We start from the raw sequence: 26,261 nt of genomic DNA, 5'->3' as shown, positions 1-26,261 counted from the left end.
GTGACAACACATGTTGATCCAAAAACATGTCTTAAATTTAATGTCTACACACCCTCTGATCTTGCGCACAGGGTTGGATATGAAGGTATTCATTTGATTTATGTAGTAGACTTCCTGACCACTCAGAGCTGTGTCTATGATTCCAAACAGGAGCATTCTTTAACAACCATAACAGTGCAGACTTTCAGCAGCATGTAAAAAGACGAAATAGAAACTTCCCTATTAATTTTCTTTCTTCTGAGATGTGCTGTAAGGCCCTCATTGAGGTCATAGATCAATTAGAAAATGGCCAGAAAATGCTGGATAATGTGGATTATAGTTATGATCTTTGTGACCGTTTGTATAAGGAAATGGATAAATATTGCGCTGTAAAAAAGGATGGTGTGAAGAAGTATTATAGATTAAAAAAAACACATTTGAATAATTAATTAAATAAGTTATGGGTTAACCTGCACTCAGCAGAGAAAATGTTTCTTAAGTGTAAGGACCTGAGCAAGAGAAGGAACTTAAAATGTCTCTTGAAAAATCTTTTAAGAGAGGACAAACTCTCCAATTAGAGGAATTACAACTCAGCAATCCACAGCAATTTTAGAAGAAATACATAAACTGGGTCCAAAAAAGAGCAAACGGATCCCAATGGAAATTCTAATGGAAAATGGCGAATCTTCATTTGAGACTAACCAGATATTAAAAAAGTGGGAAACAGAGTATAGTAATTTGTATGCATGCAAGAGCCCTCCTCTATTTAATGATACATTTTTAAATTAAACCTCATCAAACCCTAAATCTGCAAAAGCTGTCCATAGAGTTCAATTCAATTACAGAGGTATCAGCCTGATCAGTACAGTTTATAAATTGTATTCAGGTGTCCTCAATAATAGATTTAGTAATTACCTAGAGTCTCATACGGTGTTGGTAGATGAGCAGAATGGTTTCAGGAAAAACGGCATGTATTGATCATATTTATGCCATATCCTCTCTGAGCTAGACTCACAGGGCAAAAATAGGTTTGCTTGTTTTGTGGATTTCAAGAAAACCTTTGGATCAATAGAGATCTTTTGGAATGTAAGTTAATTTGCTCTGGTATTGATGGTAAATTTTACAATGCTATCAAAACCTTGTACAACACCCCAGTTACATGTTTACAGTTAAATAATTTCAGGACTGATTGGTTTCCTACTCCATCTGGGGTGAAGCAGGGAGATGTGCTGTTCCCCATTTTATTTGCCCTTTATGTAAATGATTTAGCTCAAGAAACCAAGCAGGCTGATCTAGGTATACTGATAATATTAACTTTAGTATTCTGTTATATGCTGATGACATTGTGTTGGTTGCAGGGAAAGAGATTAATTTACACAATTTGCTATTAACTGCACTTGCTATTAACAGTGAAAAAACACAGATTATACATTTTAGAAAGCAATGTGAGCAGTAAAGCGACCATACATTTCAGTTTGGATCAATGCCTTTAAAGTATACCAGTTCTTATAAATATCTTAAAATATGTGCTTTTCAGAGGGAAGTAAAGCATTGTCAGAGTCAGCAGGAAGAGTGTTAGGGTTTGTGATGAATAAAATGAAACAATGTCCTTGGTTTTTCAAATTTTCAAAGCTTTATGATTTAATCGTTGGCTCAATTTTATTTTATGCTGTAGGAGTATGGGGTTTTAAGGATACCCCTGACAGTAATGCTATTCATAGTTGAGCCATGAGGTGTTTTCTTGGGGTGTATAAATATACGGCTAAGCAGGCTATTGAAAGGGACAGTTGCCAGAGAAAAGGCTAACCAAAAACATTTTTAACTGGAACAGAGCAGATGGTTACCCTTGGTCAAGAGGTCTCTGCAGTATTTTCTCTCTCAGTTTTACATTTTATTTTCAGCAATAATTTTCAGTGTAACATAAATATAGTCAAAGAAAAACTACTAAAGATCCATAAGGAACAATGGAAGGAAAAGATTTGGAATAAGTCAAAGCTCAGAAACTATGGTCAACTCAAAGAGGATTACTACACTGAGCCTTATATACAATGAAATTTACAGAGAGGGCAGAGGTCCCTGTGTGCTCAGTTATAAACTGGTACCTTGCCTCTGGCAATTGAGGGAGGCAGATATAAAGGTATTCCTTCCTTGCGTTTTTTGTGATCTTAGTGTTGTTGACGATTAATTTAATTTTGTATTCCATTGCCCCATGTACAGCGACTTGAGGAATCATTTGTATGAAAAAATGCGGTTGAGGAACCCTTATTTGTTTTGGTTGTCTGAAGGTAATATGTTGAGTTGGCTTGTTAATGAGGATGATTTTGCTTTAGCAAGATTTATAGAAAATGCATGGAAACTAAGCACTTTATCCATCATAGTAAGATCTTATTTGTTATGGAAAATGAATGTTCTGACATGTTGAATTTGTGGAACTTTATGGTGTGATTGGTCATGTGGCCATCCTGGTTGTTGTTGCTGTCCACTGTCTTGTAAGCCCATACGGGCTGGGCACCATAAGGTGCAGGACACTCAAATAAACAAATTAAATAAATAAAAGCAGGCCGATGAGGTTAAAGTGAAATGCAAGTAGTAGAACTATAAAGTATGCTCCCTGCCTCCTACAATGAGACTGGCTGCCTCTGATAATATCCATTTCTGGGGTTTAACTGAATCTGATTCTCTATAAGAGATGTCATCCTATCAGCAAGCTAGATTTCAATGAGTTTTGAAAATGGTTTCTAGACTCCTAATCGAAGAAGAGTGACAGAGATACGATGATAAGGGGACAGTGCATCTGTTATGCAGATTGCATTAGATTTCAATTGGGAACGTTTAAGATATTCATTGAGACGCAATCCAAGCTTAATCTGAAGCGTGTCCCTTATCATGAGAAATTAATCAGGTGGAACAGATGGGGAGGAATAACAAGACTATTCCAAATGGATGTCAGTCCCCCTTGGCTGGCTCCAGAGGGCCAAGCGTTCACTGATAATAGAGAAAAGATCATGTGATGATGATGGAAATAAGAAAATTCTTTCCCCTGACTACATCATGAGCACAGAAGCAAGAAACCTATTCATACATAGAGATACAGGTAGACAAACACATTGTAGATAGACGGACATAAAGTTACAGACTCATACAGACCTGTTGCTCATATTTCTGTCTGAGTGCATCAAGTTGCTGGGAGAACTCTTTGGCCTGGTTCTCCCTGAGGGTCTTGGAGTGGATCAGGTCCTCCTCTACCTTCTCCATCTGGAGGCATGAGAAGAAGAAAAAAAAAAGAGTTTAATAATAAAATAATAATAACTGACTGAAAATAATCAACATTCAAATACATACATTATAAAATGTTTGTGTAAAACATATAGGCTGGGTTCAAAATCTGGAATACATTTATGTTGCTGAAAACTATACGTAATAATCCACTCAAACTCTCATATTTCAGAAGAATGGACATCAATATTTGTTCAAAATTCTGCTCAATATTTTTTCATTAGTTCTAGCTGATGCATGCAGAACCACAGCATCAGTACAATAAATCTAATACATGCAGACCTTGCAAAATAACACCATGCATCTGCAGCAGAATGATGCTGCTGTAACATTTTTCTTTTGATCTGAAATTAATGAACTGCCATCGGGAACAAATATATTCATACATTACGATGTGATCTTATCGTAACGATATCGTAATAACAGCACATCAATACATTAACCTATTCATCAAAGTATAATATTATAATTAACATTAAATACGTAATACCAGTAGTTCACATCAAAATTCACATATTCACAGGTGCATGAAAATAGCTGCAACTCGAGGACTCAAGTAAAAGAGACGCAGTTAGAAATAAAGTCGCAGGCTTCTGCCTCTTTGAGGACTGTGTTTTTCTGGAAAAAAAAGGGATTTGACAATATTTACAGCCTACCACTTTCATATTTTCTGCTCAGGTGACGATAATCAAAACAATTGGAAATGTAATTTACTGAAACGCCTCTGTATCTGGGCTATGCTGTGTGTAACGCTCAGGAAATGCTAAATGTGTTTTGTGTTTTGATTAATCCATTTAAAATGCTGAAGCCTCCTTTGAACTATGCACGCAACAGAGATTTGATTCTGTATGGTGCTTTTTTCTTAACCAAAATAGGGCAACCGCTCTCCTTTAAGTGCAGTCTTAAAGTGGGATGCTGATTTTGGGATGCTGAGAGAAAGACAGAGAGAGGAAGAGTGATACAGATAATCCATTTAGATATAACACCATATGCAGACAGAGAGAGGGAGAAGATGATGAGAGGAAAGATGGAGGGATGAAAAAAGAGTAAAAAAAACTTCTTTTGAAGTACTTTCTGCAAAATTAAAGCCTTAGCAGGAGAACGTGATGGAGCGATTCACAAGTGGGGTGGGGAGAGGGAAGGAGGGAGAGGGGATGACAGGGATGCAGAAGAGACTGCTCTTCTCTCCTGTGGCTTTGATGTGGGCTGAGGATAAAGTCAGATTGGAGATTGGGATGCCAGGGGCTCAATGGGAAAAGAAGGAACGGAGCATGAGATGGAAGGATGAGAACAGGAGAAAAGAGTAGGAGGACGAAGAGGAAAAATACAGACATTTTCCAAGCAATCGAGAAAAGAAGACGTCCCACCCTAGTAAAAAAAGACAACACGTGTAGCCTTGTATTAAAGAAGCAGGAACACACCAGAAAGCAAACCAAAGTTCTCTGTCTGCCAGCACAAACATCAATGTAGTGCCTACAATCCAAAAAAGCATCCTATGCATACTCACAAAGCAAAGTATGTATAGGCCACTTCTTAGCTATTCAGATAAGAGAAAGTAGTTTCTTTTTGTATTCTCTACAACGATGAATACAATGTTTTTTCACTTGAATGTTTTTTTGGGTGCCTTCTCTGCCTTCTTAAGGGTTCGGATGCAAGCAGCACAATTTAACTCTTCTGTCAACACGACAAACATTTTAAATTCAGTCTGGGGGAATAAAGGTTGCTTTGTGTGCCCACAAACATCCATGCGTACATTTTACTCCCACAGAAACTCTCTCGTTTTCTTACACTACACCTTACTGATTAGCGGAAAAACTTCAGCGACTAAAACTTGCTAATCTCCCAAACATGCAGCCCTTTAAAACATTCAGGACCACACTCAGTGCTGCCTCGTCAATAAAGCACACACACACACACACACACACACACACACACACACACAGAGTATAACCAAAAATGCTTTACAAAAACGCCTATAGCTAAACTGACTTGTAAGACAGCATCAGAAGTTTACAGCTGAGCGTGCATTGATCGGAGAACTCTCCCAATAAGCAGCAGCCCACGCAGTGTGGCGGGCTGATCGTGAGGCTGGCCTGACGTACTAATTAGTCTGGCTGCTTAATGCGCATGACCTGTTCTCCATCGAAACCCAACCATCCCACATCACACCCACTGAGAGCAAGTGAGGTCAATGTGTGATGGCAGAGAAATTAGTGCACCTGCTTAATGATCAGGATTATAAATCATTTCATTTATTTGGAAAAAATGAGTGAAAATGGCCTGGGGATGATAATGTCCTTGTCACTTATAGATTTTTCAGTATAGGAGCAGTTGAAGGGAAAGTGAAGGGGAGGGAGAGAGATGGAGAAAGAAAGACATACAGAGGAATTCAAGCGCAGCCAGCGTGGCGCCCTGTTGCAACTGTGGTCAGGCTGTGTTTCTGCAACTACAAAATATGTGTGTGTGTGTGTATGTGTCTGCATTGTCTTGGTACTGCCTGTCAAACAGCTCACTCCCTTTGTGGTAAAGCAAACATGAAAGAGGGTTAGGGTAAAAGTGTGTATGTGTGTCTGTGTAAATGCATCTGTATTTGGCAAACAACAGGAAACAAAAAATGTACAAGACTAATGTGCAGCATGTGCATGAATATTAGAGACTGACTGGATGTACAATGTGCATACTTATAATAGAAAACAGGTGTGCATAGATACCGCTTTGTGTTAGCTAACATACATTGTGCAGTGTAGTGCTTTTTTTGCATGCTTTTATGCACATACTTGTGTGTGTGTGTATCAGACCTGGAGTTTCATGTCAGCATAGGTCTTCTCAGAGCTGAGCTCCACCTGTTTCTTGAACTGCTCCAGTGCCATATCTGCCTGCTGGATCTGCTGCCTTTGGCTCTCCCTGGCTCTGTCAAGCTGGCTCTCCATCTCCCTTCAAACCAAACACACACACACAGAAATTAATATATGAAGCCATAGAAATGCAATTGCAGACCAAAAATGCTTTGTTAAGAAAGTAAGTGACCTGTTTTTATAGAACTTTTCAAAACAGTAGTTACAAAGTGCTTTCAAGGAGAAAAATGAGAGAAAATAGAAAGATGATGAAGAAACATACAGTATGTCAAAAAGGAGCTGAACAGTGCTTATTTTCTACTATGCGCCAAATTCTGCACAAACACTAAAAGGCAAACAAACACATGCAATGAAAAAGCAAAAAAATCTCTTCAGAACCTTTTGGATTTCATTTGACCATTTATTATTATTTTTGTCATTTGGATTTTATTAGAAAGAGTAGAGTTAAGAGCAATGGGAAAGTCATTTTAGCATACAATTCTACCATATCTATCATCTCAAATACCGTGGTGTGTGTGTGTGTGAGTGTGTGTCTTCCATGCAGGTACACTGCTGCTATTGCTGGCAAATGTCAGGTCATGGAGTTGCAGGCTGAGTGGATTGACAGGCACACTAAGAGGGACAGCCTCATACTGAGAGCTGTCAGCGCCCAGCCAGGAGGCCCAGCCACAACATCACATACAGCAATACCAAGCAGCTGTCAAGCCTAACCCACGGAGGATGTGTGGGGACAGGAGTGTGTGTCGGGGTAGATGGAAAGAGGGTAGAAAGAACAGAGCTGGAAATGAGGGAAGAGTGTGAAGGTGTTATTTTTGTAAACCACCTGAGAATTTGCATGTTGATATTTATGGTCAGACAGTGATCACGTACTAATATCCTAAACCTAATTTCACTATAAAGATTTACAAACATAGTAGACATGAAAAAAGACCATATACATGTCTTGCAGATTAGATCATAGATAGCTTATGATAATGCCTTTTTAAATATGATAACTGATGAGCAAACTCTGCAGTCTTGCATAATGACACACATGATTTGTTTCTGATGTGGACACCGACGCAACTATGAATAATCATGTCAACATGCACTCACATCTGACACGTTTTATCAGCTCCAAGTGTTTGTCCTATGATAGTCATGTTCTTGAAGAGAACGTGTTGCCGAAATCCAATCAAAAATCTGGATAATATTACTGTCATAAAATGTTTACTGGATAAGTGTTGTCTCATTTTTCATGTATCATTTCCTTTTAACATATTTTAAAATTTAAATGTATAGTCCCACTGCATTCTATCTAGCATGTTTATATCACAGGGCCATACATATAGTCTGAATTAATAAATTAGAATTATGTTGCCAGGTTTCTAAAACAAATAAATATTTGGATGTTCTCTCCAAGATCACAGACTAGCATCCAACTACAATTTAAGTCAAATACAATGAATGTCTTATGATAAATACTTCAAGATTATTAAAAATGCCTTGCTGGGAGCTACATTGAGGATAACTATATGCAACTGGGGTTGTTAAGATGAAAAAATGCATGTTTTTAGACCAAGTACAAACAAAACCAGGCTGTTTTATGCTGCTCTGAATCACAAGATCATACAAAAATCCCTTTAAGATGAACTTTTTGCACTCTTGTCCCTGCTAATCATGTGTGGTATATGGTAATAATGTTACGGGTGAACCTCACTGAAAATATTGAATTAACTTCACAAATGTTGAATGTGCAGCTGTTCAACTTCGAACTAAAGCAATTTTTCAGAAGAGACAACTTCTATGCAGCTTCGAGTTCACCACAGCAGCTACTGAAACCTTCCAAGACCCTTCTTCTGATTAATGCACAATGTTGGGCAGAGAATACGACCAGCTGTGCATGTTTTTTTGTTTGTTTTTTGTTTTTACAGTGTGTGGTGTGTACAGTACTATGTGTGTATGTGTGTCATTTTTCTCCTGCTCCCTGGTAAATGAACAGTCTAACATTGGTTGGATAATTACTCCCCGTGGACAGACAAGCAGAGGGAAGAATTAATTTTTGGCCAGTGGGTGAGACTTTAAACCAATTAGAAGTACAACTATTACAAAATTACAACAGGCACACAAACGGGTGGGTGGGGGAGGACTAAGACGCTGTTTTCCTCAAATTTATCTGTATTTCACATAGGACTGTCAAGTGTGTGCGAGTATGTGTATTACAATTCATAAAGGATGACGTCCATTAACACAGTCATGAAAAGATAGCAGGTAGCACTATGAACACATAACATGTGTTCACATACAGAAACACATAGCTCCTAAGAAATCAAACTATATCTACAGAGAAAGCTAGTCATTTTTACATTTTTGTTAAGTGATTAATCACTTAAAGCAACAACTTTAAGTGTTTATAAAAATAGAACAATGAATGAAAAAACAGAAACAGGAGACAAAAACAGCTAAATGAAAAGAAGGTAATAATAAAAAGCAAAGAACAGAAGCAGAGGATTGAAAAAGTAATGTGCAAGCTTTCTCTCCTCTTTATAGTGTTCTGTCTCTTTGTAATTTTGGTCTCTCTCATGTCGGACATCAAACGACAAAGAAAGTGTTTTTTTTTTCTCTCCCAATTTTGTGTACTCTGTAATTATTAATCAGTCTCGTTGCATGACTGCCTTCCGGGCTCAGACAGACACAAAGGATATGTGGAGAGACTACGATGGAAAAGGAAAGAGAGAGGAAGATGGAAAAGAGGATGTCACAGAAATAGCAAGTTTTTTAAACTTCCAAGGCAGAGCAGAAATGAATTGGGTGTGTGTTGCTTGAGAGATGGCGGAGCGTGCATGTGTGTGCCTGTGCATGTATATGGACCTTTGTTCATGAGCCCCAAACTCTGTGTGACTGACAACTCTACTCAAGGAATGCACTATGACTAAGTTGGAGCTGGCTGCTGGGCCTATACCTCTGAGGATACACCGAAAAATTCACTGCAGCTAACTTCAAGTATGTGACAGACTGAAACATATTATGCTCTAAAGCTGAGGAGAGCAGGTGAACACATGGCACCTTCAGTGATTCCTCTGAGAATAACTATGTGTGTGTGTGTGATTGCGTGTGGTCACTAGAGGGGTAGACAGCATGTCACCATCAATAACAGAGCAATGAGGGTGAGATGAGAGGACAGAGAAACAGAGTCAGGGAGGCCTGGCAGGGAGAAACAGAGAGGGTAAGGAAGGAGAGGGGTGCCAGCACCAGGGCGGCCCGCTGGCTTTAAATGGATCTCTGGTCAGAAAAGTGGAAGGAGAGGAGGCTCAAATTAAAGATGTGCCTTCTCTAAAGAGGAAGTCCTCTCATCCCTCAATCCTAAACGGCTGTTTAAAGGGGAGGAAGAGAGGGAGGCGAGGAGAGAGGAGTATTTGTGCTAGAAAAGGGTGAAAGAGCTTCCGCCATCCAGCCGCCTGGCAGACAGGAGGGGTGCAGGGATACCGGCGTTTTCCGGACTGCCCTAACCACACAATGCCACGTGCTGCTGTGTGTGTGCACCACATGCTGGATATGCAGACACAAGGACTGTAAACATTTACATACACGTACAGTTAATACAAGAGTACACATTAAAGTTAATGCACGCAAAGCCAAATGTAATTGCTTATGCAAATATTCTTTTCATGTAAGTAGAGTATTTAAGAATTGTATGGGCTGTGATGTGGGTGGAGCAGGGCATGGAAAAGACTGACAAAGAATGACAAAGACTAGAATGCACACTGGCATGTGGATGCCTCTGGTCTCTATAAAGACACAGAGTGAGAGTGTGTGTGTACATGTGGTGTGTGTGTGCACAAGTGCATGCGAGTGCCCGCGTATCTGCATCTGTGAGCTCATCCAAAAGGAATGATAACGAATCCACAGACACATCAAAGGGGGCTGGAAAAAAAGAGGGGGCACAAAAAAGAGAGAGAAAATGCAAAACTGAAATATTCAGCGCCCTCTGAAGAAAAAATAAAACAGGCTTGGTTTTCATCCACATCCCCAGAGAAAGAGAAAGGGAGAGAAAAAAAAAAGACAGAATAAAAGACAGACCACAAATAAGTGAACACAAAAGAGAGACAGCACAAGGGCAAGAAAATATTAAAGACAGAAAGAGTTAAAAAGAGAGAGTAGAAAACAGAGAATCATTGAGCTTGATGGCTTTCAAACTGCCTACAAATGTGGCCTGTTTATAAACAGCATTTCACATCAAGATATGAAACAAAATGGCCACATACATAGAAAGGATGAAGCATCATTATTATTATCTGTCTCCCACGGCAGCATCAGTACACACCATTCATCTGGGTGCTCACAGGGAACTGTCGCCTCACTACTGTTGCTACCAGCCTCTCAGAATAAGTCAGCATTACACAATTCCCATAGATTCCCAGTCCCATAGATTTTGAGCTGAAACGATTAATCTGTGATTTTGATAATCAAATGACTGCTTAAGTAATTTTTCTGAGCAAAAATGCCAAAATTCCATTGGCTACAGCCTTCGTTCTGGTTCCAAATGTGAATATTTTCTGGGTTTCTTAGTTTTCTGTGACAGTAGTCATTTTGGGGTTTTGAACTGTTGGTCGGACAAAACCAGACACATGAAGATGTCACCTTGAACTCTGGGTAACTGAGGTGGACATTTTTCACTATTGTCTGACATTGTTTGGACCATAGATAATAGATAATGAAAAGAATTGTTAATTAAAGCCCAACATAGATTCATTTCAAAGAAAGGTCAAGAACAGCGTTAGCCGCAGATCGTTGCAGAAGGGAAAGGGCTTAGTGCCTTGCTGTTGGTGGACATGACAGATGACATTTCAGTTAATCTATGCAAACTGTCTCCTTTGAAGCTCGTGCACTCCCATCAACATTGGGGATGAAACCAGTGTCTTTCCCTCACGCTAGTCAGTGTGTCAAAGCCAACTAAACACCCTAAGGAGAGAGAAGAGGATGAAGAGGAATCTGGTGCAGCCCAGGCTGACAGTACCACTGTGTGGGTGGATAAACATGTGGGTGGGACAGAACAAAAACACATACTAGATTGTCTGTCTCATGCTTCAAAATGGCTCTGAAGTTCAGTTAGTTTCACCACGGAAAAATTTAAGAGTTTCATAGAGAGAATGTCTCTATACAACTCTTTTCTGCTTCAGTATAGATCAGATATGCTGAAGTAAGAGTGTAAAAAAGCAAAGTGCACCAGATGGTATGACGTTGTTATAAAAACTGTTTAGAGTTGAAGAAGATCTTACCCATGACATGGTTTCGAAGAGGGATTTTCTTGCCTTCGCTGTGCATTTAGATGCTATTTGGCTTCATGAATTATGCAGACTACAGCATAATATGCTAAATCAACTAGGCACGAGTCCCTAAAGTAAACATACTGTATTTACATATCCCAAACATTATACAATAGAAAATGAAGCTAGAAGGTTTTTTATGAAACAACGAAAGCCCTAAAGACAATCTATCAAGATTGAGTTGTTTCGGTGCATGAATTAACTGAGCCTGCTTTGGTAATAATTCATACCGTCAGTGCACATTTGTAAGTGAGCTAGCTTAATGTAAAAATGTCAAATAAGGTTATGTGTGATAATCAAGTAGGCAAGGGAAGGCATTTAACATCAGTACACCATGCAAATGTCACAATATCAATCAGGGGCACATATTAAGTGATATGAGATACTGCAATGATTAGCTAAATTAAATGCAAGGATAACTATTAATTTTTTTTTCCAGAGTAGAAACTTATCTGCCTCATTATCTATCCATTTAATTCAATATTCAAAAAGACAAAAGAAACACTGCCTAGACCTGCTCCATTACACATTTCTACAGTGATACCAGATGGTAAGCTTAGCCCTACTTATTAACTTTGAGTCCCAATACTAAAATAAACAGCTTTTCTTGTTGATATTTAGTTCCTTTTTGGGGTGTGTGTGTGTGTGTAGCATTTAACTATACATATGAATTGAATTATTATAAAACATATAAATAGCTTTTTGTGTTAAGGTAATGTCTGCAAATCAGTGTTCAATACATTGATAATAATAAAGTATATTGCAAGCGTATCTGAGGATGTAATTGTCCTTTAACTCAGAGAAGCTTGGCTATAGGACCCAGTTAAAGAGCTCTTTACAAATTTCCCTTTGTCAAGTCTGTGGTATCGAACTGGCGCTTAACCCATCTCCATCCTCCCCTTTCAATGCAGCTGCCATGGGAGTAAATATTGAGCTCTGGTGAAGCTTTTCAATATTCAGGATCCATACCTCCACCTGCTCCTGCACCTCAACACTAACTGGGGTTGCAGGCTGAATAGCCTCAGCTCGGCTACCTCTGGTCCCTCTCCGGACCACCACCCCTGCTTCCCTCCATCCTTCCTGTCATGGGAGAGGAATGCTGAGAAAGATAAGACCACTTCAAAGACAGATGTAGGGTATGCATGTGCATGCACACGCACACACAGAACAACATGAAAGAACTGAATCCAACACCTTTAAGAGTAGAGGGGCACTATCTCATGCAAGCATGTGGGCATGTATGCACAAACACTAAAAAAGACACAAACAATGACACACGTCAGATATTCAGTAAATATCTCCTCACGGTCCGTTTAGTGTGTGCGCTGAAAAAAAATCTGGTGTTTGTACACAGCCCTGACTCTGTAAATGGGAAATAAACAAAGTGGCTCAGACCGAGTCACACAAGACTATTCCAGCCATGATTTGTGTCAGGGAACGTTAAATGACTTGCTCACTGACATTCAGCTTACTTTCTAGTTTGCCAAGATATGCTGTTGTTGTGACGTGAGTATCGCTGTCTGGAGCTCGTCCTCTCTGGCTGTTAGCTTTGCAGCATCTGTAGCGACAGTTTGCAAACCCACAACTTAGCTAAAAGTTAGTTACATTACTTGCTATGTCGTTGTTCGCTATATGTCATGGTATTGGATTTCTCCAGAATCGCATGCCCGACCTTCAATACCCTGCCAAAAAAACTGTTTTCATGTCTCAAGAGCTGATTATAAAATCAAAGCGTAGCTCGGTGATATGTTTTGAGAAAAAATAAATAAATTGAAACAATAGCAGAAAAGCAAGAAACTTTAAAGTGGTCATATTATGCTTTTTCGGCTTTCCCCCTTTCCTTTATCGTGTTATATATCTTTTTGTGCATGTAATAGGTTTGCAAAGTGAAAAAGCCCAAAGTCCACCCCAAAGGGAGTTACCCTCTTGCACAGAAAACACTGCTCTTGAACTGCCTGAAAACAGCTCGATTGTAGTCCAGCCTTTACTTCCATAACTTATCTACATCATGTAACACGCGTCATATTGTATCGTCTTGCCACGTCTAGGAGACGCTGTATTCCCCAGTGCGAGGGGAAATTTCATTTGTATTGTCTTCCAAAGGATGATAAATTGAAGAGTCAGTGGTTAAAATTTGTAACACTATTCCTCAGGACTACAAACCCAACATTTTTAATGCTCACTTCATTTTACCGAGGAGATTCAGAATCACAACCTGTAAAGCAAGCTTTATTAGTTGTGGATCCTATTTAAAATAAACAAGGCAACCTTTACCAAGTGTTCAAGTGCGGGGTTGTAGCTAACTCAGCTAAAGTTGTAACGTTGTACCCGGTGTTAAAGCTAGTTTGATAACGTTCAAATGGTTTTGCTAATCCCTTATAGGCCCATTTTTACCTGAAATTTTGTTGAAATATGGCGATAGGTTGTATATTTAAAGATATGGGACAATGCTGTTGTGTGGATGTGGATTTATGAGTAACTTATACCAGCTGCTATGTTACGCTCGCAGTCAAATGTAGGCCTCTGCCAACTTTGTAGCCGTTAATGTGTTCAAATGGTTTTGCTCATCAGCTTTTTGCCCACATGTATGTAAAATTGTATAAAAATGGCGATTACTTTTTGATCACAATATGTTGAACAGTGTCCAAGTGTTCATGTGGATGTATGTTTATAACGTTATGTTACAGGCTGAGCTGTGAGGGCACCAAACCACTGTAGGTCTCAGCTAATTTGGTAGCATTAGCTACCGTTAGTGTTCAAGTGTGGAGGTGAATTTAGGATTACAAGCTGTTATGTTATGCCAGCAAACCACTTACTGTATGTTTGGCTAACATGCTGTTTGGCTAAGTTGATAACACCCCTGGTGTTTTTCTACCGGCTCTGAGATGTTCTACTTTCATAGGTCTGCCGACAATAGCTCGGCTGGATCCCAGCAAAAGATGAATGAAGTACATCTACAACGGCTGTTTAAGTTGCTTTATTACGTGGAGGCCGTTGTCATAACCAACAGTGTATTAGGTCCCTAGTTATTTGTCTAGCAAAAGGATATTATGTGCGTGTTTGTACATTTGTTTACATGCTACATGTGTTATCTGCTGATTTCACTGGTGATAACAATGTTAGCATTGCAGATAGCCTTTTCATGTGATTTAAAAGTTGTTTTATTTACTTGATACGTCTAGTTACCAGTTGAACCGGCTTTGTTTTGGATCACACTACCTTGCTTGTCAGGACCCGCCCTACTCTGCTTCTGATTGGCTAGTAGTCCTTACCTAGGTACTGCGCATGTGGAATTCCCAACAAAGATCGAATAGAAGTGAGATGCCACACTCGGTATCTAAAACAACGGGGTCAAGACACAGGGTGAAAAGAGGTGCTGCAGCAATGTGAAGTATGATATGGCATTTTTTGAAAATTAAACCATGTAAACCTATTCTGGTACAACCCCAAAATAAAATTATGAACCGGAAATGGGCATAATATGACCACTGTAAATTAGGGATGAACAGGATTATGACTGAAGAAAAGAGCTGGTATAAATTCTACACACCATGACACATGCCATCCATGACAGCATGAGTTTGGACAGGCACGCACACAGCCACTGTGTTAGCCTCTCATAAAGACGGGCACACTCCCTCCAGCTGCCTAAAGTAGATACTGCCTCTGCCACTCCAAACTGTGGACGATCAAACTGAGCAGAAGTTACTGCTGAGACACAGTCAGAGTTGCAACAACCGTGCACCACACCTCAGCAGGCACATGGTTTTGATAAAGTCAGTTGGGTGCTAAGAAGCAGGAAGGAGGACTGGAATGGTATGGGGGACAGAAATACCGTGATCTAGAAATACACCAGCTGTTTTTCTTTTACCCTACTTTAAACATTCAGGTGATTTTCTGATGTTTTTAAATTGTGATTTGGAGGTCATTGTTGCAAAAGCAGACAAGCTGTTCCCCAGATGAGCTCGCTCTCTCTCCTCCCCCTCCCCTTTTTGCGGTGCATCTCTATGCTAATGCCCTGTAATGATCTGAGGCACGTTGGGATGAAAGAAGAGGAGAGAAACTTGTACTATGCACAGCTTTGTAGTGCTTTCTGTTGTTGTTGTTGCTATAGTAACAGACCTGGAACTCAAATTGACGCAGCAATGCTTATTTGCATGGCAGGACAGGGTGATTTTTCTTTTTATGCTTGAAAGAAAGAGTGGGTGAAAATCATGGAAAGAAAGGGGTGTGGATAACAGCTATATATGCTACATACAAACAACGGTAATCAGAACTGCCAATACATTCATCATCAGTTGTTGTTCTACTTATACAAAGAAGAAATAAAATAAACATTGTCATTAATAGGTCTATGTTAATATCATTTTTAACAGTAGATTGTGTGTATCAACAAACACATAAAATATACATCATAACACAGTGCACCTTCCAAACAGTATCTGGCACATGGAAGGCATCTTGAGCAGTTCTACTTGTTTAATTTCATCATCCATCCTCCCATCTTCACACACACACACACACACACACACACACACACACACACACACACACACACCCACCCACCCACCCCCGCGTGCGGTCTTGCTTTGACTTTGAAGTTCTGCTGGATCGCCTTTAAAAGACGGTCAGTGTTGCCGCGACAGCAGGCAGGTAACTGACATCAGACTGCTTAGTGTGTCTGCGTGTGTGTGTGTGGAGCCTGAGTACTTAATTAGCTAAGAGCCCAATGGGCCACTTGCCGTTTCTCAGTGTTTAGCACTAAACGAGGGACTGACTGGCTCGTTACTGATACTAACAACAAGGATAATTTATGCACAAACGGATCTGTCTGCTGTGTTTAAGCTTGTCCTTTGTTGCCGGGCTGACAATGACAAGCACAAACAATAAGCAGGCACAACCAACCATCAATGTCCCTTTGCAATCTTTACGCTGAATACTTAACGCCACAAAACTGCAAAATTTGTTTTCTTGTTGTTTCACATTGACAGAAACACAAAGGAACAGTAATAATAACCATGTCCTACAGCTTAATACAATTTCTTATTCACGGAAAAGACTTATCCTTGTTTTTAGAGGCCATTTAAAAAGTGTTTGGCTAAGACACAAAGTGCCTTGGGCCATTGATGAGGAACAAAGAAAAAAAATACAGCCACGCTCAACCCATTCTTTTTAATCCACTGCCTCTGGGTTGCTACTATATTGTGACAAACAGTTGAAAACCTCTCAAGGGGGGCGATGGCACTGTGACTGGCCTTGGCTGTGTATGACTGCAACTGGAGCTGGGGTTGTTGAATGGGCGTTGTGTTTAATTGTGCAGAACACATTTTAGTTTCGCCAGGGAAACTGTAATCTGCTTGTGACCAAGTAATGTGGTCCTGTATGGGATTAATTACCCATTGGAATGTACCGACTGGCTGACTGGTTGGTTGGCTGATTGTCTGGAGTCTGTTGAAGTCCAGGCTGTCAGCAGAGTGTGTAGTTCTGGAGAGAAGGGAGTGACAGAGCTAAAGGGTGAGAGTAGGAAGCCGAGGGGGAGATAAAAAGTGAAACAAAAGTAGGTCTCTACTTTTAGGGCAGTTAATGTTAATAATTATGGAAAGAGCAAAAGATGGGTTCAACAGTTTGAAAACAGAGGCAGAATGATTATCATCTGAAGCATTACTTTGACTCATTCATTTATTCATAATTTCAATCCCTGTATAATATTTCTGTAATATTCCAGTAGAGGCTTAAAAAGTATCTGTTAGCATAAAATAGATACAGCAGACATTTTGACATGTTATAGCAGAAGTACAGGTGTAATTAATAACAATAATTAGGCTGGATTTCATTTAGGTGAGCCAGTTTCAGGGTCCTGGTATTTTGCATGCTGGCTCACCACAATGGCTTACCAGGACACTTAATGGAACTGATCCATTTTTATTGTCATTAGTTACACCTGTGCTTTTTCTGCTATGACAAGAAACCTCTGCTGTGAAACTGGGTTATAAACTGCTCTTAAAAGGTCCAGTGTGTAGGATTTAGTGGCATCTAGTGGTGAAATTGCAGTTTGCAACCATTTGAATACCGCTCGCATCACCCTCCCCTTCCAAGCGTGTAGGAGAAACTACGGTGGCCACGAAACTCGCGAAAAACACAAATCTAGAGGCAGTGTTTGTTTGCCTGTTCTGGGCTACTGTAGAAACATGGCGGTGGAACATGGTGACCTCCGTGGAAGGGGGCCTGCTCCCTAGGTAGATAAAAACGGCTTATTCTAAGGTAATGAAAACAACGATTCTTATGTTCAGGTGATGATACACTAATGAGAACATAATTATACATATTATATTCTATTTCTGCCAATAGCTCCTCCTAAATGTTACGCATTAGCATCATTAATTTACTTTTTGGGGCATTTGGGGTCAGCGGAACACAATGTAAACACAACTTTGACATATTTTCACCATATAAAGTTGTTATGGTGAACGTGCTAGCAAACATCTCCCTATTTACACATCCAGAAGACAAAAAGAAAAATAAAACATTCAGATGGAGTCATGTTTCTGGCCACCTGATGAACGTATGTCAATATTCCCTCTCGTTTAACCTCTATTTTGGTCTCCACCAACTCCTGAGTGAAAAATCTGCCTCTAACTATGGCTGTCTGCTGTTTGGTGCTGGTAGTATACAGTCGGTTTATCTGAGCCTTTTCGCTCAAAACAGCTGCCTGCAGAGGCTAGAAACAGGAATGATCAGAGCGATGAACCAAAATATTAAAATTGCAGGCTGCAAAACCAGTCTAGAGCTGAGGGAAACTGCAGAGTTGGGTGATAATTGTCTAATAGTTCAGCAAAGAGAGCGTCATTTGACCAATTGCTCATATAAAAATACTGATTAGTGCGGCTTTAACATATTTTGAATTATTTTACCTAATGCATACGATTAATTTAGTTTCTTATTAAATATTGAATTCATACCAACTGACTGTCATGTTTTTTTCTTTATGATGTCTTACATCTACAGTCACATGGTATTTTCCTCATATGGATATCAGTTTATTAGTGTAGAGACAGATTTATACAGTGGGATTAACTTGGCTAGTTTTCTTTAAAGACAACACAAATGCCCATCACACGTGAAGTTCTTATCAGTATGGCTTTTCATCAGTTTCCTGGCTCTCAACGCTAACCATACTACTCACAGTTGTAAAAAAAAAAAAAAAAAAAAAAAAAAAAAGATCAAAGAGTGTGTGCAAAGGTTGGCTTGTTAAAGCCAAACTCCACCTTAAATCAGAATTCATACACACTGTTCTTATGATCAAAGACTCAAGTCAGTAGACATAAACAACTCTCTAATAAAGTTTGAAGCCACAAAGTGAAGGCTCAAATGTGTGACACACACACACACACACACACACACACACACACACACACCCCGAATGTATTCCATTCTATTATATCTTTAGGAGTCATTGCTCCAGCTCGCAATGTTAACTGCACACACCGGCCAAACACACATACAGACACTGGCTGACATGCTGATGGTGTGCCTTAGACAATTATGTCAAACACTTGACCAAGAGGGAAGGAGGAGGACCACACACAGACACACAGCCACACTAATACACAGATTATAGAGCTCACTAATGGGATTATTGTTTCTTCTAACATAACTGATAAAATATACTGTAAAGTGAATATGGGTGAAGCTATTTGTGTTCGCATTTGGGCTATATATGAACCCTAACATTGGGTATTCACATTGTGTGCTGCATCTGTCCCATCGAAAACACAGGATAAAAGATTTAGCTAGAAGCAGTGTACTGAAGTACAGTATTTTTAGATACTAACTCTGTAATCAGTAATAAATAAGAATGTTTTGGTTATGCCAGATAAATGTATTATTGCAACAAATAACACTTTTTCTTTGGTCTTCCTCATTGTACCTGAGTGCATCTTCTAGTTTGGCTATCTTCCTCTTGGCCTCTGTTCTCTCTTTCTCTGCCTCACTGTGGATTGCTAAAACCTGAGAGAGAGAGAGAGAGCGAGAGCGAGAGAGAGATAAGTGAGTGCAACAGCAGACACCATCAAACATCACTCAACAAAACTCTCCTGTCTGTGACCTTGTGCATCTGGTCTTGTCTCTTCTCTCTATCACCCCATCAAAAGTACCATCTGAGCCTATCTGTCTGCATAGAGGGCCTCTCTCTCTGGATCTATGGCAGCCATATGGGCCCTTCTTATGTCCAGATACTGTGCACTCTGGCCTCCTTCACGTGTCTCATTTAGAAAGAGAAAAAGGAAAATCAACAACTGACTTCTCTTTCTTTCATTGTTTTCATCTCCTGTCACCTTGCAGAAGGAAGAAGGGAAAAAATATAGGTGGAAAAAAGATACAGGTTGATTACAAAGACAGGATAAAAAACAGACTGCATTTGAGGAAAATACAAGAGACATCAAAACCAAACTACTGACTTTCTTTTAGAGAAGCTTAATTTAATTTCTCCCTGACCCTGAATAAAGTGCACAGAGGCCTGCTAAGTTCTTGCAGGTGTATCAGCCAGAGGGGCCCCATCTCTGGGTATGCCAGCCTGCCACTAGCACACATATTATAACTGTGGCACTTTGAAGATGACCCAGGTGCAGCAGGTCTGTAAAACCTGATTTTCACCTAAGAAGTCTGGTCTGGACTGGTCTGGTCCAGCCCAGATCATTAACAATGGTCTCCTCACTCTATGGTTTACAGCTGCTCTATGGCTTTGAAGAGGGTCTCTCAAAAGTAAAGACCTGGGTGAAGAGGCAATTAAGTGTAGGAGTGTAAGAGTACACTGACAGTGCATACTTCAGACAGAAAAATGTCGCTTTTGAATGTCCTCTTTTGCAGTGACTCTACAAGTTTATTTGGATTTGCTTATAACTCACATTCTCAACTTTCTTTGCTTAATAACTCTTATGCTAAATTATACATTTTCCATCCTCATCTTTCTTCTCTGTCCAGTCTTACATCTACCAGTTAATCACGACTCTGATTTTACGAGACCAGACATAAAATCTAAAAGTAAGGGGAACCAAAAGGAAAATGTGACTCCAGGCTTTGATCTCCACTTGACCGTAATAACTTTGTCCAGGGCTGTTTTAATGCAACGACAGAAGCTATGGAGCTCTGTGGATCAGTTTTCCTGAAGAGCGAATACACACTACCTTTTTCTCACAGTTGATCTGCAGTTCATCTTTTTCCTGCTGAAACTTTATCCCTTGATCCTGAAAGGAAGCGGAGCTGAAATGATACTGTGCGGCAGAGGTGATACTGTGACACATCACACAAAGACAAGCCCATTGTAACCTTAAGCATTTTCATAGCTGACATTGCTACAGTGGCAAACAGAAAAGATGCATGCCATTTGTGCTAAGATGAGTTATACATGCATGTACACATTTACTCTTAAAATATGCACACACCCATGCAACCACCCAAATCATACCATGACTTGTTGGTGTCTTCGATGTTCACTGTCCAGGAGCTGCTGTTTGAGTTGAGCTACAGTTTTCTCTAAGTCCTCCATCACTTCAGAGGCCTGGAAGAGGGAAGCAGAGGGGGGGGGATAGTTAAATTTTGTATTTTGCATTAATCAACAGCAAATTGAATAGGCTGGTAGGGAGAGCCATGTGGAGGTGTTTTGGTAATGTGGACCTTAGCAGCAGACAGAGCATGCTCCTGATGTAAGTGGCTCAGGTCAGTCTCATGTTTGCCTTGCAGCTTCTGCACAGTCTGCTCGTGCTGCTCACTCTGCTGCTCCTTCTCCCTCTGCAGAATCATACTTCTGTGGACAGTTAAAAGCATGGTTACTACATACACTGACCTGTTCCTATTCAGATGTGACCAATTAAATAATTACATGAGTCACTTTGCTTCCCCGTTGCTATAGTTTTGTCTCAGCACATTTAAAAGGATTTCTTTGCACCTTACATGCCCCGTTATAGTAACATGTTATTTGATAATTCCTTAAGACCTCTTTACAATGAAGAGTACATTTTGACAACATACTTGGAGAGTTGGCACATACATATTTTTAAATAGTATCCTCTTTTTGCCACTCAACATTTCTCCCTCCTTATTGCTGCCTATTTCACAGACCGTCTGTTGGCCTCCTGTAGTTCGGCGCTGATCGATGCAATGTGGATCTCCAACTGGGCCTTCTCCTGTGTCACCTTCTGACGCAGCACGTTGCCCTTCTCCACGTCCATTGACTGCTGTTTCACCCGCAGCTCCAGCTCACGCACTGTTTGCTCCTGGACCACAAGCATACACAGAAACCACTAAACCAAACAGCTTGAACCACTAAGGGCACCAGCCTGAGAGAATGTCATGGGTCAGAGGACTGCGTGCTCCTGTAGTGAAGTCAGACACAGAAATCTGGTTGCTAATATGGAAGAATGTGGCTAACAATGTAGCTGACCACCTCTCTGACTTGATCCTTATAACATACACATTTTAAAATGATTTTGTAAAATATCTGAAATTGAAGACTGTTGATTATAAATATTAGATATTTAAAATAGACAGTTTTGTCTGTGAGTCATTAAAAACACAAACATCTTCTTTATACAAAAGGTCAAAGCAGCAGAAACCATTTCAATACTACACAGGAAAAGGTCTTCAAGTGAAAATATTTCTGTGTGATTTGTTCATCCAGTCTACAAACAGCAGTTTTTGAAGTCAAATGTTGTGACTTGCAAATATTTCTAGAGCTGTAACTCCAAGCTACTATTTCACCCTGTTGCCCTAATTCTGACATTTGGATCAACTCATGGCAACACAGGCAATAAAGGGTTGTTTTCCCGTTTGGAAGCCTTGGCACTCTTATTTAAAAAGGTCAAATGTCAATATGCCTATATATTAATAACCTGCCTCAAAATGTGAACATATTTTTGAGATGGACACACTTCTAAAAATGCAGCAACTAACACTAGACAACAATTAATAAATTCCAACTATAGCAGAATTATTAAAGTTTGAACTGCTTAAAAAGGTACACTGTGGAGTTTCTGACCACATGTGGCGCTGTGGAGCAATGTTTTGATCGGCGGGTCGCTGTTTTGTTTGGATCTCATGATCTTTCTTACTTTGAGAATGCACACATGCGAGGTGCAGACCAGTGTGAGCTTCAATGCAAGTCCATCAAAATTAAAACACGTCCAGTACACCATGCTTTTTTGTTGGTAAATAAAGCATAGAGAAGAGAAGAGTTTTGCAACGTATTATTAATTTTGATGTATCTTGTATTCTACCAGCACACGCTTAAGGACGGACATGCACTTGCAAAAGCACAGGGGTTATTTGATACACATTTCTGGTGAAAGCACAGTAATGCAAATGTGTATAACAGTGGGACATAAATCTTGTGTGTTCACAGTAGTTTTGAGAAAATTATAATTTTACAAGAAAACTCTGCTGTGTACCTTTAACTTGTTCCAAAAATCTGAACAAACTGATCCTATGTGTTAAGGCTGAAATTAGATTACTCAACTCTACGCCAACATTGTTGAGTGGCAAATTTCAAACGCTCAATTGGAATTCTGATTTTCAATAAAGACAATGATCAAAGTCCAGCTGATGCAGACAGCTTCTTCCGGCACAGATTTAATGAAAAGAAACGTCCCCTCTCTGCATACGGTCCCCCAGCATGTGCTTGTGTGTGTGTGTGTGTGTGCTTGTGACAGCATGGAATGCAGTGTGTGCAGGCTGATAAAGGCGATGACGGGGCGCTGATTAAAGATTGAGCGTGCTAGTCCATCTAGATGATGACAGAGGCTGGCGATGACAGGAGGTGGAATGACGGGAGAGGAGGGAGCGGTGTATTTGAAAAGAGTACAAGAGCAGCGCCTGGCAAGGCTGGTGAGAGAGATTTTTTGTCTTTGTGTTAGCAGTGTAGGGTGCTAAGAAAAGGAACAAGGCGTTTGTGTTGTGCTGGGACGCGTGCTGACACTTAGCTCTGGCAGAAGATGGGAAGAAGCACCTCTCCATACTGAGGCTGGACTGGGTACACCTGGACACACTCAGCGGGAGCAAATTACGTCCCCTGATTAGGTGTTTTAGAAGGAGAATTACAAGGTGTGAAGTGCAGACTACATAAGCTAAGTTATGAGCTCCGCTTCCCTTCAAAGATTTAGAAATAAGTCATACAGGGTGATGAATGACCTTTTACAGTTTTTGTATCAGAACTAAAGCCAGCAACTGGAAGACAGCCTGCATCATTCATCTCCTGAGGCTTGTCAGGCTGTGTGTATGCATGCATGTTGTGTTTCAAACTCTAGAGTTAGAGGATGAGCAGCAAGCAGAGGAGAAAGTCTGACAGAAGGGAGACAGAGTAGACTGTGGACTTGCGGAACAGGGGTCAAACAAATACTCCTGCAAGTTTGTTTACTCCTATTTTACTATGACTATTACGTGGAGGTGCACAGATATGGTTTTCTAAGGTTGATACCACGATACAAAACAATTATGTCTTTGTGTAAGACACTACTGACTTAAAAGTAATTTTGGTGTTCATACACAGTAACATAAAAAAATAAAGGAAAAAAAAAGCCATTTCAGAGTTATGTTACACACATGCACTCCTAGGAACAAAAGATAAAAAAATACTAGCTAGAAAGGGATACTAGTTAATCTTTAACCACAACACAATATTAACCATATCTCCATTATCAGTCATTTGGATTATGGACATGCATGGACAACAGTCAAGAGTTTGGCTGGTGCAATACGTAGGCAGATACCGGCTTGTCTTTATTTTCAAACACCTACTCAGTCACTCTATCTGCTCTGCCTTGTGCATAGATAACATCCAAAAATAACAACATTTGACATATCGGTAAGCCCCTTGTGAGATCTTTGATCCGCATTGGATAGAAATCCAACCAGGTAGCGATGGGCAGATGAACATTCTTCATTTCACTGTTATTAAACCAGAGCCAGTACGCAGTATTTGAATGAACATGAATCATCAATCTGAGTTTGTCTTGGCTTGCATACTTTTCATGTGAACCGAACAAACTTTTCACATTGTGTCCTGGGTATGAACTTTTATTAGCAGCTACATCTCCCCCTCATAGTAAGCAGAGGAGTAGTAGTGGCCTGAAACAGATAGGCATTTAGTTTCATTTACTGTACAAACCACATGCTCAAAGCTACTGACCCTCCTAGCTACTGGGTCAAAGTCATGGAGGACTGAATATTCTATCAGCATAAAATGTCTACGTATTGGTTAAACTTGGGTCTTCTGACTGATATCTTGAAGGTTTTATACTCGTATAACTCCTATGTCAATAGAGCAAGACATACCTTTTCACAATAAAAGAACACAAGACAACATTGATTCTAAAGGATTAAGCTTAGAGACACCAACCACGAAACACGCTAAAGAGATCAAGTCCACTTTTAACATCCTATACTATGTGTGTGTGTGTGTGTGTGTGTGTGTGTGTGTGTGTGTGTGTGTGTGTGTGTGTGTAGGTCAGCCCAAACTCACAGCAGACAGCAGCTAATTTACAGTGACAGAAGGCTCTTTTCATTCTCTGGGGCCTTGTCCGTTCTTAATTATAAAAAGAGGGGCCTTACTACCAGCCCTGCAACGTCCAGTGTTTGATGCCTCTTAAATGTGGGCCTGCTGACAGATTAAAGCCAGAAGCAATATGTGTGATACGTATGACAGCACATGAATGCTGATACTGATAACAATACTATTTATGAAGCAGTGTGTTCGACTGGCCTCTGCTGTTGATCTGGTGATGATCCCCAGTAATGAAATGTGCAAGATCCCACTTAAAAGTGAAGTCCTTTCATGTGATTTCAAAGAAACTTGTTGCTTTGGGAGGTGTGTGAATGTATGTGTGCATGCACATCTCTGAGCACAGCCATTGCCACGTGTAAGATTGAATACACACTTGGATCAAAGACCTTTATAAAGATGATATGAGAGTCATTCTCGCCCAGAGGTTACAGGATGTCGCCCTTCATTTGAGCCATGGAGTGGCATAGGTCACTGTTTTATAATTAGAGTTATGACAGATGTATACACTGTCCTTAGAGCTACACAAGGCAAGGAGTTTTATGTAAAAATACACTCATCTTGTCACCCAGAATCCTGTTTGTTACAGTTAAAGTCTGGTGTTGGGTATAGAAAATAATCTGTGACTGAACACTTGAATCTCCTGCTGCCGTTTAAGATAAATCTCCTAGTATGGAATAAACATGAGCATACCAGTCCAAGTTAAGTCATATTAGATGAGGTCTGGGTAAAGTTAAACATTTTCAAACTGTTACAGCTTTTGAAGTCATCCTCATGCAAAGTTGTCTCTTATACATACAGGACAATGGCTGTAAATAATAGTTTCCTTCAGCTTGATCAATATCTAAATCCTACACACGCATCACCTGTTCCTGTACTCACAGTTGCCTGTGACCGAGCATTATACTCAGCCTCCATCTTAGCCAGCCTGAGGTTGGTGTCCTCCAGCAGCTCCTGGATGTTCTCAGTGTGTTTCTTCTGCAATTCAAACTTCTCCTGCTCCATCTCTGTCACAGCAGCATGCAGCTGGAAGGGCACAGAATAACTACATATCAGTCACAGATCTTTCTCCATGTATTTCCATGACTACTTTGCTTTAATTCTAAACATCATCTATATGGCTATGTAGTTTATTTATTTTTTTATTAATTGTTCCACATGGTTGCTCATCACACACTAAGCGACCAAGAAGAGATGAGTGGAAATTTCATTAGGATCTTATTGAGCCCCAACAGATCGGTTAGCTAGAGTCATCAGGAGTGAAAACACAATTTACCCAGGGCAGAGAGCATTAAT

At 40.0% G+C, this 26,261-nt stretch overlaps 1 protein-coding gene across 4 annotated transcripts in view; it reads right to left on the bottom strand.

Moving 5' to 3' along the window:
- cep112 (centrosomal protein 112) overlaps nucleotides 1-26,261 on the bottom strand; it is a 103,193-nt gene that overhangs the window by 52,751 nt on the left and 24,181 nt on the right. For all 4 annotated transcript variants that reach the window (XM_044180911.1, XM_044180910.1, XM_044180908.1 and 1 more), the window contains exons 12-19: nucleotides 25,848-25,991; nucleotides 21,533-21,687; nucleotides 21,089-21,218; nucleotides 20,880-20,972; nucleotides 20,599-20,658; nucleotides 19,344-19,423; nucleotides 6,054-6,189; nucleotides 3,127-3,234 (exon numbers count right to left, since the gene is read on the bottom strand). In XM_044180911.1, the coding sequence (XP_044036846.1) occupies nucleotides 3,127-3,234; nucleotides 6,054-6,189; nucleotides 19,344-19,423; nucleotides 20,599-20,658; nucleotides 20,880-20,972; nucleotides 21,089-21,218; nucleotides 21,533-21,687; nucleotides 25,848-25,991 (906 nt within the window). The remainder of the gene's footprint in view (nucleotides 1-3,126; nucleotides 3,235-6,053; nucleotides 6,190-19,343; nucleotides 19,424-20,598; nucleotides 20,659-20,879; nucleotides 20,973-21,088; nucleotides 21,219-21,532; nucleotides 21,688-25,847; nucleotides 25,992-26,261) is intronic.

The sequence above is a fragment of the Siniperca chuatsi genome, linkage group LG21 (genome assembly GCF_020085105.1).
Source record: "Siniperca chuatsi isolate FFG_IHB_CAS linkage group LG21, ASM2008510v1, whole genome shotgun sequence".
NCBI lineage: Eukaryota > Metazoa > Chordata > Actinopteri > Centrarchiformes > Sinipercidae > Siniperca > Siniperca chuatsi.
The sequence above is the reverse complement of the archived record's forward strand: the minus strand, read 5'-3'. Positions and strand labels throughout refer to the sequence as shown.